This window comes from Taudactylus pleione, unplaced genomic scaffold (assembly GCF_031769625.1).
Source record: "Taudactylus pleione unplaced genomic scaffold, aTauple2 ptg000444l, whole genome shotgun sequence".
Lineage (NCBI taxonomy): Eukaryota > Metazoa > Chordata > Amphibia > Anura > Myobatrachidae > Taudactylus > Taudactylus pleione.
The window spans coordinates 201,110-216,254 of record NW_028284846.1 but is presented as its reverse complement, the minus strand read 5'-3'; the positions used below and the strand labels follow the sequence as shown (position 1 = coordinate 216,254).

Below are 15,145 nucleotides of genomic sequence, written 5' to 3'. Positions count from 1 at the left end.
GGCGTCACGGCTGACTCGGGTAAGGTCATGGTTTGTAGACCGCATGATAGTTCCAGTATACACATACGTAGGCCGACTCCACGCGACAACTCCACTCTGTTATCTGGTGGATTCGGATTCAGAGATGTCTTCAAATAAAGCTAGTGCTTCCATTACCTCCAGTGGAGACATCTTCTGTCCCAAAGGAGGCTATGTCCCCAGTAGATGTTGAGGCTTTTTTCAGAGCATAACAGTCCATTCTACTAGTGGGGTACTCAGAAACTCGGCCAACAGCCTAGTGAGCTAGGGCACAGTAGTGAGTCCCATGTTCAATTCCTGCCTGGGATGCTAGCTTTGAAAGCTCCTAGTTCCAAGACACCTGTTAAAAAAAAAAAAAAACAGTTGCAGAATTTCCGTCGTCCGCATGCTAGAAGACCCCTTCGCGGAGACGAGGACTCTCCCTAATCTCCCTAGAATATCTCCCAGCAGTGAATAGGGAAAAGTGGGAGTCTCCTCCCCAATGGATGCCCATTTTACACATCTTATAAGGTCATCCCTCCTGCCTATCCCTAACACTGCATCTCTGAAAGATCCAAATGGATAGGAAACTGGAAATTTATGTCAATGCAGGTGCTCTGGCTCATCCAGCCCTCGCTTCAGTTTGAATGGCTAAAGCTGTCGGCCGCTGGGTAGACTCTTTGGAGGAAGGTCTTACCTCTGATACACTCAGAGGTGTTCTGGGCTTCATGGTTGTGCAAAGGCAGCTTCTTATCTCTCTGAAGCAGCCATAGATTTAGAAACTTTAACTTCTAAATTTTTCCTTCTTCAATTGCAGCCAGAAGAGCACTTTGGGTGCGCACTGGGAAGGCGGACACGAAATCCAAAAAAGGCCCTGGAAGCCCTTCCCTATTGGGCAACGTCCTGTTCAGTCCTGAATTAAACTTGATTCGGACTATGTGTCAGTTTCTAAATCTGCTTTCTTACATCAGTTGCTACACTGTGTCCTAAGATTCCTGTCTTCCACAAGGCAAAGCCAGAGGTCAGTCTTTTTAACAGAAGCCAGGATTCAGCCCCTAAAAATTTGAAGCCCAGAGGTATGCAACCTGGTCCATTAGATGTCCGGCTGCCAAGCCAGTGGAGAAGCCTGCCGCATGATGGGATGGACCCATATCACAAGGTGTCATATCTCAAGGCTCTGCTCTCATCTTTGACAGTGTCTGCCTTCCAGGTTTTTTCCATCAGCCTTCCTACACAGCCGGAAGCTCTGGAGGCGACTCTTCGCTCTCTTGACCTCAGGGGTCGTTATTCCTGTTCCCCCTTCCCAGTCAGGGTTAGGCTTTACGCCAAACTTTTCTGGTTCAGAAGCCTGGATGGATAAGCCCTGCTAGTTCAGTCAGTAGAGCATTAGACTCTTGCTCTCAAGGCCATGGGTTAGAGCCCCACTTTGGGCAGTAGTTTACTTTACAACCCATACTGCATTTTAAACACCTAAACAAATTTCTTCCCGCATGGAGTCCCATCGGTCTATCATTCTAGAATTGAACAGGGGGACTTTATGGCATTGTAAGATACACAGGATGCTTATTTGCATATCCCTATATCAGCCAATTACCAGCATTTTCTCTGGTTTACTATCCAAACAAACCACTAAATGTCCATGGCCCCTTGTGTGTTAACGAAGGTCATAGAAGCATCTGCGCCGTAAGGGCGGCAGAATTTTACAGTACTTGGACGACTTGCTTTTCTTAGCACAGTCTCCAGCAGTTCTCAGAGATCACATCCATTTAATGGAAGAGCATCTTCAGTCCCATGGATGGCTAATCAATTGGAAGAAATCCACGCTATCTACATTAGGAAATGCTCCACCTAGGAGCCTTGTTAGATTCCAGAGCTCAGAGAGTCTCCTCCCTCTGGACAAGATTACAAGCTAGAATTGGACACTCAACGCTGACTGAGAAAGGTGCAATACACTTGTGCATGCATATTCTGAGGTCATTGGTTTCAATGTCCAACATGGTGGTCCGTTTCACCCCGACCTTCAGGAAATCATTCGGAAGCGTTGGATTGAGTAACGCCAGAACCTCAGGGCTCAGACTTTAATTCTTCCCCGCAGGTACGTCTCTCCCTACTATGGTGGCTCCAGCAATCCCATCTGGACAAGGGACCCTCCTTTTGGATCCAAGACTGGGTCCTTCTCACCACTGAGGCAAGCCTTCGGGGGTGGGGGACAGTAACTTGTCAGCTAATCTTTAGGGCCATTGGATGCTTCAGAAGAGCCAGCTTTCCATCTACATCCTGGAACTACGTACTGTGTACAGGGCTCTGAGCCGGCCACACCACCTCCTTCAGGGACGTCTGGTGAAGATGCAGTCAGACAACGTAACCACGGTGGCCTACATAAATCACCAGGGTGACACTTGCAGTCCTGGAGCCATGCAAGAAGTCAGCAGAATTCTTTGCTAGGGAGGAACGTCAACTTCCAGCACTGTCCGCAGTCTTCATCCCGGGCGTTCAGGATTGGGAAGCGGACTTCTTAAGCCATCAGGACATCGACATGAAGGCATCTAGCCACCACCATTAGCTTCCGAGATATTGCTCCCGCACCAGGGATCCAGAAGCTCTCCTGGTGGATGCACTAGCGGTTCCTTTGATCTTCCCTCTGCTTTATGTCATCCCCCGATCTCGCTGCCTCCTCGGGTCCTCCGTAGGTTCAAGCTGGCAGGAGGCACTCCGATCCTGATGGCTCCGGATTGCTTCTCGGCGAATGTGGTATGCAGATCTCCTGGGCCTCTCCATAGATGCACCTCCTAGTCTTCCACTGCAGCCGGATCTTCTATCTCGGGGACCCTGCTTCCATCTGGATCTGGCCTGTCTCGCTTTGACGGGGTGGCTCTTGAGACATACTTCCTAAGAGCAAAATCCTTTCCTTTTTGCAGTTGGGCCGGGATTTGGGCCTCCGGCTCCCGTCCATGAAGGTCCTGGTCTCTGCCTTGTCTGTCCTTTTTCAATGGCAGATAGCTCTGCTTCCAGAAGTGCAAACCTTTCTTCCAGGGGGATCTCCATGTTCAACCACCATTCGGTCCTCCTGTGGCTCACTTGGATCTTTCTTAGTTCTCTGAACTCGCCAGTCGGCTCCATTTGAACCGTTTCAGATGATGGGCTTGCGTTGGCTCACGTGGAACACTGTTTTTCTACTAGTCATCGTGTCAGCACGCAGGGTGTCTGATTTGAGCGCGCTCTCATGTCTCTCCCCATTTCTTGTGTTCCATTCCTACAGGGCTGTGCTGAGGACTTGCTTGGGCTACCTTCCCAAGGTGGTATCCCGCTCCATTTTCTTCAGGAAATAGTAATCCCTGCATTCCAGACTAGGGACTAATCTCAGCCGGAGGCTTCTTTGGCTGTGATGAGGGCTCTTCGGCTTTGTCAAGAGGACCTGGGAGATTCGCTAGTCGGATTCTTTGTTTTACATGATGTCCATAAGCGGTGGCCGGCCACTAAGCAGACCTTGGCCCGCTGGCTTCGCTTTACCATTTGCCTGGTTTACTCCTTGGCGAACCTTCCCACCCCTGCCGTGGTGACTGCCCATTCCACCCGGTCAGTGGGGACTTCATGGGCATCCTGCTGTGGGGCTTCTGCGGAACTGCTCTGTAAGGTTGCCACATGGTCATCTGCTTATGCCTTTGTCAGGTATTATGCTTTTGATACTTTTGCATTCTCGGATGCCGCCTTCAGGTGTTCTGTGCTCACTGCAGCTCAGGAGCGTCCCTGCCCATAGGGGACAGCTTTAGGACCTCCCATTGTCATCCCTGTGCCCCCTAGTAGAGGAAGAAGAGAAGGACACTTACCTGTTAAGTCTCTTTCTTCGACTCCATAGGGGGCACAGGGCGCCCACCCTGGCGCACCTGTCTGCCAGGGGGTTGTTTACTTGGTGACTGGTCCGGTTGTACTTTCCGTGGCATGGATGGTTATGCTGGTCTCGCTCTTGCCATGGTCGTGCAAACTAAACTGATGTCCCAGTGGCTGGGGGTGGGGTATAAAGGAGAGGACTGTGGGGGTCATTCAGACCCGGTCGTTAGCGCCGATGCGCTCGGACCGGGTCGATGGCCCCCCACAGAGCATGCGCACGACGGCGCCGTCGTGCGCATGCGTGAGACCCGCTACGACCGACAGCGTCGGCCGTAGCGGGTCTCAATCCAAAGGGGGCGAGCTGGCGATGTTGATTGACAGCTCCCCCCGTTTGGAAGGCGGGCCGGGGGGGTGGCAGCCCAAACGGAGGCATTCCCATGGGAACGCCTACCGTTTGGGGGCGGCCCCACTAACCTCACTAGTGATGTCCGGGGCTTACGACAAGGGAGACCCTACCCTAGGGTCTCGTCGTAAGCCCCGATGGTCAAGATGGTCTCTGACCATCGCGACCATCACCGGAGCGGTCGTTAGAGCCTAACGACCGCAACAGAGGCGGGCTGTCAGGATGCAAACGGCCGCCCAGTTTCTGAGCGACCGCTTGCATCCTCCGACCGCCTCTGAATGAGGCCCTGTGTCCTTGTGGGTAAATTTCGTTAACTGTTTGGTGTCCAGCCTTTTCTCTCCAGGCTATACCAATTGTCATCCCTGTGCCCCCTTATGGAGTCGAAGAAAGAGACTTACAGGTAAGAACATAAGTCTCCTTTTCTGCTTTTTCTGTTAAGAAAATAATGCATAGTAACACCCTCCCCCTTCATCACAAATAGCAGAGGCACAGCATGCAACTTTTAGATAAAGATTAAGTTCTGCTGATATGAGATGAATAGCTGAAATGACAAAACAGAGCATATATATTAATGAGCATGTGTGAATCCGCTAGTCTGTACCAAGCAAACTGCAACCCTTCACTTATATCTACTAAACTGACCATTGATGTCAAATTTTATTAGAAAATATTGATTGAGGGCTGCCGACTAAATCACTTTTTCCATGTTTGTTCCTGTCAATCACACTCCTTTTTTCCCCCTTCTATCTTAGATCTTCAATGCATGGTGTATCGTTTGACATCTCCTTTGATAAAGAAGATGGCATTAGAGTGACAACCCCAAGCAGACCAATCCGGAGATCAGTTAGTAACGAAGGCTTTCCTATTAACCTGACTCGTGTTCCCAAACACATTCGTAAAAATCTTTCATTCCAACCCATCAATGGCCAAGGACAGTCCAATAGTATTAATGAAGAATGGAGCCAGGTGGCACAGAACCATGATAATATGTCACCTACCTGCAACCAATGGGACTCAGATGAAGGCGACCAAAACAAACGGCCCAATGGCCCACTTGAGAATAATATAAGTGTCGATGAACTGGATACTCAGATAGAAGCTCCAAGCATTGAAGAAGCCCTTCAAATCATTCACAGCCCAGAAAAGACACCTATTACTGGTGATCAAGTGAACAATGGATTTTTTCTTCATAACAATGATATGAATTTGGGTTTGCCATTGTCTCCTCTAGTTCTTACAGAGCCTAATTTGTACTTTAGTGAGAAAAAAGGAGCACAGAGTCCTGTCACTGACAACACAGAGGTTGACACTGGAATTCATATTCAATCAGACGATATCCCAGAGACCATGGATGAAGATTCTTCTTTGAAAGACTACACAGTTAGTTTAGACTCTGATTTAGATGACCATCTGAAGCTGCAACAAGACTATGGAATTCATATAAGTAATGCTAGGGAACCTATCAGCCCTTGTCCTAGTTCTATGAGTGGCAAATCACAAGGAGGCAGTACAGCCTCTTCCAGTTCTGGTATCAAAATGACAAGCTTTGCGGAGCAGAAGTTCAGAAAGCTTAATCATGGAGATGGCAGGAGCAGTGGAAGCAGTTCACAGAAAACAACTCCTGAAGGTTCAGAACTAAATATTCCTCAAGTGGTCGCATTGGGGCAGGTCCTAGAGGAAAGCACTTTTCCACAAGTCAGGGACACCACGCAGCTTCTGGCATCTGAGGTGGTGCAACTGAGAATGAAATTAGAAGAAAAGAGAAGAGCAATTGAGGCGCAGAAAAAGAAAGTAGAAGCAGCATTTACTCGTCAGAGGCAGAAAATGGGAAGAACTGCATTTCTCACTGTAGTAAAAAAGAAGGGAGATGGCATCTCACCCCTGCAAGAAGAAGCAGCGTGTTTGGAAACTGAGAAGTTCCCCCAAGAAGTATTTATAGAAAAGGAAGCTCGGGCTTCAGATGGGACTAATCCAACTAAAAAAGTTAAATGGTTGAAATCTCCTACAACACCTGTAGAGGCTGACAAATCTTGGAGTCTAACAGGTCCAAGCGAAGAAAACATGACTGAAGTAGATGTTGGGGAGTATACGAAGTCCATTGAAAAGCTAAATTCATCTCTTAATTTTCTCCAGCAGGAAATGCAGAGGCTGGCTTTACAGCAGGACATGTTAATGCAGATGAGAGAGAAACAAGCCTGGGTTATCTCTCCACCTCAGCCCTCTCCACAGAAGCAACCACAGCGGGAGTCAAAGCCGGCAACAAAGCCAACTGTAACATGGTCTCCAACTCCTTGCTTTACCCTGGAATCTCCTCGCCAAGCTCACAGGTCCCCCCAATCTTCTATTAAAAAGGCAGTATCCTTCCCTGTAAAACCCCAGAAGATACCTCGCCCTAATGAGCTTAAAATAACTCCTTTAAACCGAACATTGACTCCTCCGCAATCTGTAGATAGCCTTCCTCGTCTTAGGAGGTTCTCACCAAGTCAGACCCAGACAAGATCCTTTGTTTACTTTGGAGATGATCGGAAACCTGTAAATCAAGGTGAGGAGGCTAAGGAAGTGCCTCTGATAGGTGACTCTTCCACTGGTGAGCTTACAGGAAACAGAGAGCATGATAAAGGTTTGGAGTATGATAAGATCCCAGAGAAGGTTGTTCAAGTGGATAAAAAACCATTTGAATCGAACGTGTCTGAAGTGCTGTCCCAGCCTATTGTGGAAACCGTGTGTGTTACACCAAATGATGAGACATTCAGTCACAGGAGCTTATTGGCCTCTAAAAATGGAAGTCTTATTGAAGTCCCCCTCTCAAAATTACAGCCCCCAAATGAAGCTTCTGAGGCAAATGAAATGGAAACCGAAAAAGAGCAGATCAGTGATGACCAGAAAGTTTGCTGTGGCTTTTTTTTCAAGGTTAGTTATTTGAATATTGCTTATACTGTTCACTATTTTAGTGTGTGTAGGTGTGTGTGTGTGTATGTATGTATGTGTGTGCGAGCGAAAATAAATAATGTGGGAAAAAAAAGTACATCCTCTTTCAAAATTGTGTTAGGGAATAATTAACAATCTGCTCCTCAAAAAGTCCTAAAATTTCATAAATCTCACGTGACAACAAATAAACATATTTTACTTCGTCGTTACATGTTCACACATATGAGGGTGGGGCAGGATTCAATTAGGCGCAGGGTTTGACGCGGTCGGAATAGCACCGGGTTTCACTTCCGGAGCTATTTAATTAATTTGCATTCTCCCCGTGTAGTAAGCTATGGGTTAACATGCGCTAACCCATAGATTCCGCGCAAAGTCATGGAATCTATGGGTTTCTCCGTGTGTTAAAATGCAGAGTCTGCATTTTAACGTTGATTTGTCCTTGCAGCTCCTGAGGGTGTTGGGAAAAAGTGTCCCTATGGGGCCTAGCGCTAGGGTTTCCTGCAGCTAATTGAATCAGGCAGTGCATTCAAATAGCTGCTGGGTAAACCCAGCACTTAATTGCATTTCCCCCACAGTGTGAGTGTATATGTATATATATGTGTATATATATGTGTGTGTGTGTATGTATGTATATATATATATATATATATATATATATATATATATATATATATATATAATATTATGAAAAGGGGGGTTTATTGACTATGGGCGAACACCTGCTATTGATACATAGTGATAATAAATAAAAGTGCTATGTGCAAATGTGCTTAATGATCAGCTAAACAATTGTATATTAGAACATATAATAAAGTGCTTAGTGCAATAAAATAAAATAACTTTAGCAGCATAGACCAATGAAGTGACAAAAGATTGCTAAAACCATTTAAAATACCAATTTAATAAAGTTTAAATGAGATAAAAATAGACACTGTGGTTCCTAAAAGAGAATTACCGCCAGTTAGCAATAATACAAATATATAAGCAATAAAAAATGGTTCGTTTATCAGAAGTGAATAAGAGAATTTAGCTTATCTGAATAAATGCAAGAGAGTCTGGATGTAAATCTCATGGGCAAGCAATAATTCCCAACGCGTTTCGTCCGTTGACTTCTTCCTGGGGATGAAGGTTAGGGAATGGTGATCACCTATTTATACCTCTTTTCCACCTTCCATTAGGGACCAAGAACTTCCGGGTCACAGTTCAATTGTGTATCCGGATCACATTTCAAAAATTCCAATATGGCGCATATCCTTATAGAAAGCGCCTAGTACCTAAACGTTCACCATAAGCAATGTCCATAAAAATTTTTAGTTAGTTTAGACCATCTGGTCTGAAGTAATCACATGCTACCGCCCTTACATGTGTATACTTCCGCCAGGACTATTACAACACGTCCGGTCACATGTCCCGCTCCAGGACAGGCTAGCATATTCGTCCTGCCTTTCGCCGTTCCTCCGTCACGTCCGGTCACGTGCGTTGCTCCGGAACACCATGGCACCGCCGACCTCCCGCTAACGTGCTTCCGTCATGCGTCTACGTCACTTGGTCACGTGTGGCACTCCATACTTCCTCCGGCTTCCATCTATTTTATGCAATCCATACACTTCCGCCAGCACTTATGGAAAGTCTGGTTAACTTCCGCCCTCAGTTACCGGTCATTATTGTGCATTGATTTTGATACATTTTAATAATGATGGGCCATATCTAGAAATAGATAAAATCAATCATAAATTATAAGGATATGGACCTTTAAGCATAAAGCTGTCCACCAATAAGTAATATCACTAATCCTTGTTACAAATCACCATATGGTGTAATTAGATACTTTATGTATAAGCCATATAAAGGTGAATTATGTATGCAAGTATGAAGGGAATATTGTTGAAAAAAATAATAGTAGATGTCACTGAGTATAGCTAATAAATAAGGTTCCATAAAAATAATGGGTATAGTGCAGTTCCAATTGGGAAAGTTATCAGTTCTGTCCCTTCTTCTTTTAGTTGGAGAGGGATGAGGGACTAATAATAATTAAGTTCAAAGTACATATAATTCTATTCATAGGTCTTTAAATTAAAATCAGAGACTGATGGTGTTTAGATTCCAATGGGGTTTAAATTCCAAGTTGTACTGAATAATTAATACAAAAATGTTCATTTCCAAGAGTAGAGGTTTCTGAATGATTATTGCATATAGTCCTTTTTCTTTTCTCATCTTTTCCATTTCCACATGAGACTGAATTTCAATCTTCAGGTGAAGCCTTCAAGGGCTGGTGTAAAAGAAGCCTGGACTCTGATTAACTACAACACCCGGTATTCTTAGGAGGTTTCCCATCCTAGTACTAACCAGGCCCAGTTGTGTATAGCTTCCAAGATCAGAATAGTTTGGGCACACGCACACTGGTATGGTAGTAGGTATTCCCAAGGCTCTTCACCATCTACTATCAAATCTAAGTGGTGGCTAGTCATTGGAGGAAAAGGCAAATCTACCACACGTGGTATTCTTTGGGGGTCTCCCTCCCAAGTACTATCCAGGCACAATTCAAATTACCCCACATGGGCACCCATCAAAAAATGGGAAATGATGTTATAGTAGTAGAAAAGACCGATTCTATTCAACTCTTGTCTCCTTCTAGAGGAATGGTGCGATCTCATAATAATCGTTAAATCCTTTTGGGGACCATTGTATCGAGAGTAAAAATCTAGTACATTTCAAGTTTAGACAGGAGGTTTCCTAAATCACCCCCTCTTTCACTCAACATAACGTGTTCAATAGCTTTAAAATTAAGGTCTTCCGGATTGGAATTATGTTTCTCAGAGAAGTGTTTAGAGTAGACACCGCATGGCCTTCTAGTTTTTTATTAATGTTTCTGATATGCTCTCAAACACTTATTTTTAATGCTCTTTTCGTTTTTCCAACATACTTTTATTACGCAAGTACACTCCAACAAGTAGATAACTGATGTGGAATTGCAATTTATAAAGCTTTTATGGTGAATTCTTTAGAGCCTGCTGAATTCGTAAAAGTTTTATGTGTGGGATGTAAGTATTTGCATATGTTGCACCGTCCGCACTTGCAGCTTAGGATGCCACTCACCAATTGCTTAGCGTATTTTCGCAAAACGCTAGGTGCTAGGATGTCTTTTAAGTTTCTTGTCTTCCTAAAAACAATCTGTCGTTTGGGTGGAAGTATATCCTTCAAAACAGGATCCATAAGGAGAATATTACAATTTTTGTTTAAGGATTTTTTAATTTTATTCTCATGGCCATTAAACGTAGTGACAAACGGAACCAAATCTGTCTTGGAATTCTTGTCTTTGTACTTCAACAAATTGTTTCTATCCAGAGCTTTGGTTTTGTTCAAGGCTTTCTCCAGGATCTCTTCCGGATATTCTGTCTGCATATTGTTCCAGTTGTTCATTGCATATTTTTTGGTCACTACGTTTTATTCTGTAAAATTGGGAATAAGGGATGTTCTCTTTCCATCTACTTAGATGACAACTTTTAAAGTGCAAATAACTATTGGCATCGACATGTTTAATAAAATTCTTTGTGGAGATTTAACCTTCATCTCCCGTTAAAACCAAGTCTAAAAATTCAACAGATTTTTTGTTAAAATTAGAGGTGAATTTTAAATTCCTGTTATTATTTGAAACCAGAGATAAAAACTGATTAAAAACTTCTTCTTGCCCTTGCCAAATAATTAAAATGTCATCTATGTACCTTTTATAAAAAATGATGTTTGCTTTATAGGAATTATTGTTGTAAACGTAATTTTTTTCCCAGCATCCCATAAACAGATCAGCGAAACTGGGAGCATCGCTGTACCACAGATTTGTTTATAAAATTGGTCTAAAAATGTTAAATAATTGTGATTCAATATAAAAGACATAAGATCACATAAAAACTCCTTGTGTAAATGGTCCACACTTCCATCCATCTCTAATAATTAAATATATTTGTGACCTCCCATTTATGTCAGACAGGTTTTCTTCCCCCTCCTCCATAATTCAGTCTTCCCTCTCACTTCCCTCAACTGTAACCCATTCTTCAATCCTCTTTCCTGGGTGTTTTTACTGCATCTAAGGAATGTCCATATGACATGAAAATGATCATAAACTATGCAGTAGGGAGGCCTTCTGGATTGAGAACCCTTTGGCCCAAAAGCATAAATGAGGCAGTGGATCGGAATGGGTCTGAGATCAATAGGGGATATGGTCGGCATCCGACGCTTACATTACCGATGGCGGTCAGAATCCCGGTGCCGGCATCCTGACTGCCAGGATACCAAGAGTAAGTAGTGGGGTTGGGGGAAGGGTTAGGTTTTGGGTGCAGGGAGGTTAGGTTCAGGCACTAGGGGGGAGGGTCGGGTAGGGAGAGGGGGAGGGTTAGCATACCGACCAACATGTGTCGGTATATTAACCCAGTTGGGATTTCGGCGTTGGGATTCTGACATCAGGATCCCGACTGCCAGCATCCAATGCTCAACTTATCAGTAGACTGATTTGCCCTTTCATTTGTTATTTATTGATTAATAAGTCGTCACTATTCTGTATTTTTATTCCTCTTCAAATTCAAAGTGGTAAAACAAATTGGGTGCTCAAACTATTCTACACCAATAAATACATATTAATAATAAACGGTGACTTTATTGAGTGTATAAAGTCAGACTGGTGTGAAGAGATGAGGAAAAAGCAGCCGTCTAAGGATCAACCACCGCCAGTTCACCGTTTCTAAATACCTCTATAAAATACTGCATATAGTACAAATAATCCCAGATATTAGATATTTATTATACACAAAATCATAAAAATAATCTTCAGTAATCATATAGCGTCAGTCCGCTTTAATTTTTTGGACTCCCTGCAATCACTAAGGACACACGTGAAAGCGCCCATCTGTCCGAGCCTCTAGAGCTTGTCACTGAGCTCTGAAACAGAGCAAGCAGGTAAAGGATCATTAAACTGAAATATTTACAGTGCACCTTTGTACGGTGGATCATGTAGTGTGTGCGGCAACACAATGCTTCGTTACATCGCAACACTGGGTCGCAAAGTCATAAGGTGAATCCGAATTGCATCATTAACCTAATCCCTGCTGCCCACTATAAGGGCCTGCATTCTCCTGTCCCCAATGGACAGATCAAGACTGTCATCATGAACTTGATACATTCATTGCAATGCAGTACTATTCATATGCATCTAGTGTTCATTCTAGCACCCTACACCTGTCATAACACGTGTTCTTGCCTGGGGTTTCGCTTTCTGCTCTATGGCTTATATCGCACTCTGGTCTGTATCTCAGCAGTTTGTTGCATCAACTGAGTCTGCTAGAAGCACCAGAGCAGAGTTCTACACAACAGGCAGGAAAGAGGAAGTGCACGGATTATCACTGGTGCAGGGTGCTAGAATGAACACTGAAACTGTTGCTCACTTCACACAACAGATGCAATTTATTTTGCAGGCTTGCGACCCGGCAAATGATGGGTCCAAAATACTATTGTATAATAAGGGTGTAAGTCTTTTTTTAAAATGGAAAAGTTCTCGTAAAGGTTCTAAAAAGAACATATTAAGAAACAGTTAATTTTAAAGTAAATTTTAATAGAATTGAAAATCAAAACAAGTGTAGGTGATGTTTGTTTAATACCATCAGCTGTAGATGCCTGAATTAATTGACAATACAGGAATGGTATACTATAAAGTTTTAATCTGAAGTGGTCAAGTTGAAGTTTTTGCAAGTATGTGTGTTGTAATCATGCCACAAGTCATACTATGTTTGACGTAATTGCTCGTTCATAATTTAAACTGTTTAAAAAAAAAAAAAGTCAAATTGCTGTTTTCTTCTTCAGGGTCCATAGGAATCCACATGGATAACCATGGGGTGTAGGTGGTTGGAGCTAACCTGGCACCAAACAGTCAAAGCTTCAGCTCCCAGGATGTCCTGGGCCTCCTTCACTTATACCCCGCCCCCAGCCAAAGGCAGATCAGTTTGAGTTTGGTCCAGGCAGGATCCGGTTGCACCGTTAGACAGCGTGGCTGCATTATGCAGCCCCAAGCGTTATTTTTATTATCTCTTCTTTTTTTTTTCTTTCTCCCAAGCAAGCAGCACTGGGCTTTACTAATGGCGCCTGTGCTGCTGCTCCAACTACCCCCTCAGGTGCCGCAACATCGGTGAGCAGTCTGGTGATTACGGCGGGCGCCAGTGGGGCTTAGCTTGTCGCTCCACTGGAAAACCCAAGGCTGCAGCCGGACAAACAGGAAAGACAGGTAAGCGGAATCGCGTATTTGGCAGTTCTTAGCTCCGGTTGTGGAGCACAGCCGGAGGACACTGTAGTAGGGCATCTGGTTAATCCACACCCCCACTAGACCACCAGGGCAGTTAAGCCTGGCATCGGGGACATTTATAGAGGCCAGCGGCACCCGCCAGTTGGTGCAGTAGTGGGTAGGTAAGCCCTTCCCAGGTAGCTCCTCCCCCAGCCCAGAGCGCGATCCCTCACAAGAGGTTTCCCGCCTCTGAGCTGCTCCTCCTCCTCACCCTCCTCCCACTGTGAGAGGCTCAGCAGCCATTTCTCAGGGCATGGTTGATACGTCAGGTCTCGGGAAAATCGGGTTCACTCTCCCTGTATACCTCTCCTTGGGGCCAGGTTATTCAGCGCTCAATCCTGCCAGTCTATTAAGGCTTGAGTAGTTGATTCAGTGCCTATTGCAAGTATATTTATTTATATGCATTGTATGTGACTTGTGCTAGCTCTGCTGTAGTGATATACTGTCTTAAATTTTCTGACTGTCAGTTAAATCTATCCCAGCTGTTCTTTCTTAAACCCTGAACTGCCAGGTGTATAGGGGTTCATTATTACTTCACATCTACCTGTATTTGTGAAGGGTGTCACATTGCATTACTAGCTTTACGCTGATTGTGTGCTGCTTGCTGGTTATTACTATGTTTTCTGAAGGCAAGGGTAATGAGACTGTAGCCCCTGTGCTGGTTACTTGCAAATCCTGTGTAGCAGGTTTGTGCCCTGAGGATTTTGTGCAGGATGGTCTGTGTTCTAATTGTTACATACCGCCTAACCAGCCTACCTTACCAGCCCCTGTTCAGGCGCCACCTTGGGTGTCCTCCTTAACTCAGGTTATGACTCAGTTAGTGGACTGCTTATCAGTCCCCACGCTGCTTCCCACAATGGGGTACCCACAGCGGTTACAGCTTGCTATGTCTGTCGCCGCTATGCATCTTCTTTGGGTGGATGTTTTTGCCCACTCAGTTCAGAATATGGCTCAAACGTCTGCCGCCTATCAGCAAATGTTACAGGTGGACAGCCGCCAAAACATATAGCAGGACTGTATCATCCTCAGTCCACCCAGCTTTCGGATTCTGACGCATCATCTGAGGAGGCAGATGATGCACAAGGTTCTCCCAACTCCCCCGCCCCGCCAGGTCTCCCTCGGGCGAGGAGGATGTCCCTTCTTTAGAGATGGGATGGTGGTTAAATCGATCCTGAACATAGAGGATGATGAACTGGCCCATCAGCCTAAAACCCCATTGTTAAAACGTTAAAAAGTGGTTAAGGCTGAATTCCCTCAATCAGACCAGCTCACTGAGCTCATGGGGGAAGCTTGGGGTACTCCTGGCAAACTGTTCCAGGTCCCAAAAAGACTAGCATCTTTTTACCCTATCCCTCCTGGTGAGTGTACTAAGTGGGAAGTCCTGGCTTTGTGACGCTATTACTCAGCCGGTTATGGCCAGGGCCTGGGTAGCAAAGGCTATCGAAGGATGGATGGAGGCGCTGGAAGACAGCTTGCCATCAGACGCTACCAGGGAGCAACTGGCTTACATCTCCCATATCCGAGAAGCGACCTTGTATTTGGAAGAAGCTGCATTGGATACTGGACTCCTTGCCTCTAAAGCATCTGCGATGTCGGTAGTCGGCTGACGAGTCCTTTGGCTACAATCCTGGAAAGCGACCATAGAATCAAAGAAGGCCCTCAAATCC

The 15,145-nt window shown here is 44.8% G+C and overlaps 1 protein-coding gene across 1 annotated transcript in view; it reads left to right on the top strand.

Annotated features, from left to right (window-relative positions):
- Nucleotides 1-15,145, top strand: part of CAMSAP2 (calmodulin regulated spectrin associated protein family member 2) — a 136,976-nt gene that overhangs the window by 98,444 nt on the left and 23,387 nt on the right. The window contains exon 11 of the mRNA XM_088447898.1: nt 4,981-7,138. Coding sequence (XP_088304024.1) covers nt 4,981-7,138 — 2,158 coding nt within the window. The remainder of the gene's footprint in view (nt 1-4,980; nt 7,139-15,145) is intronic.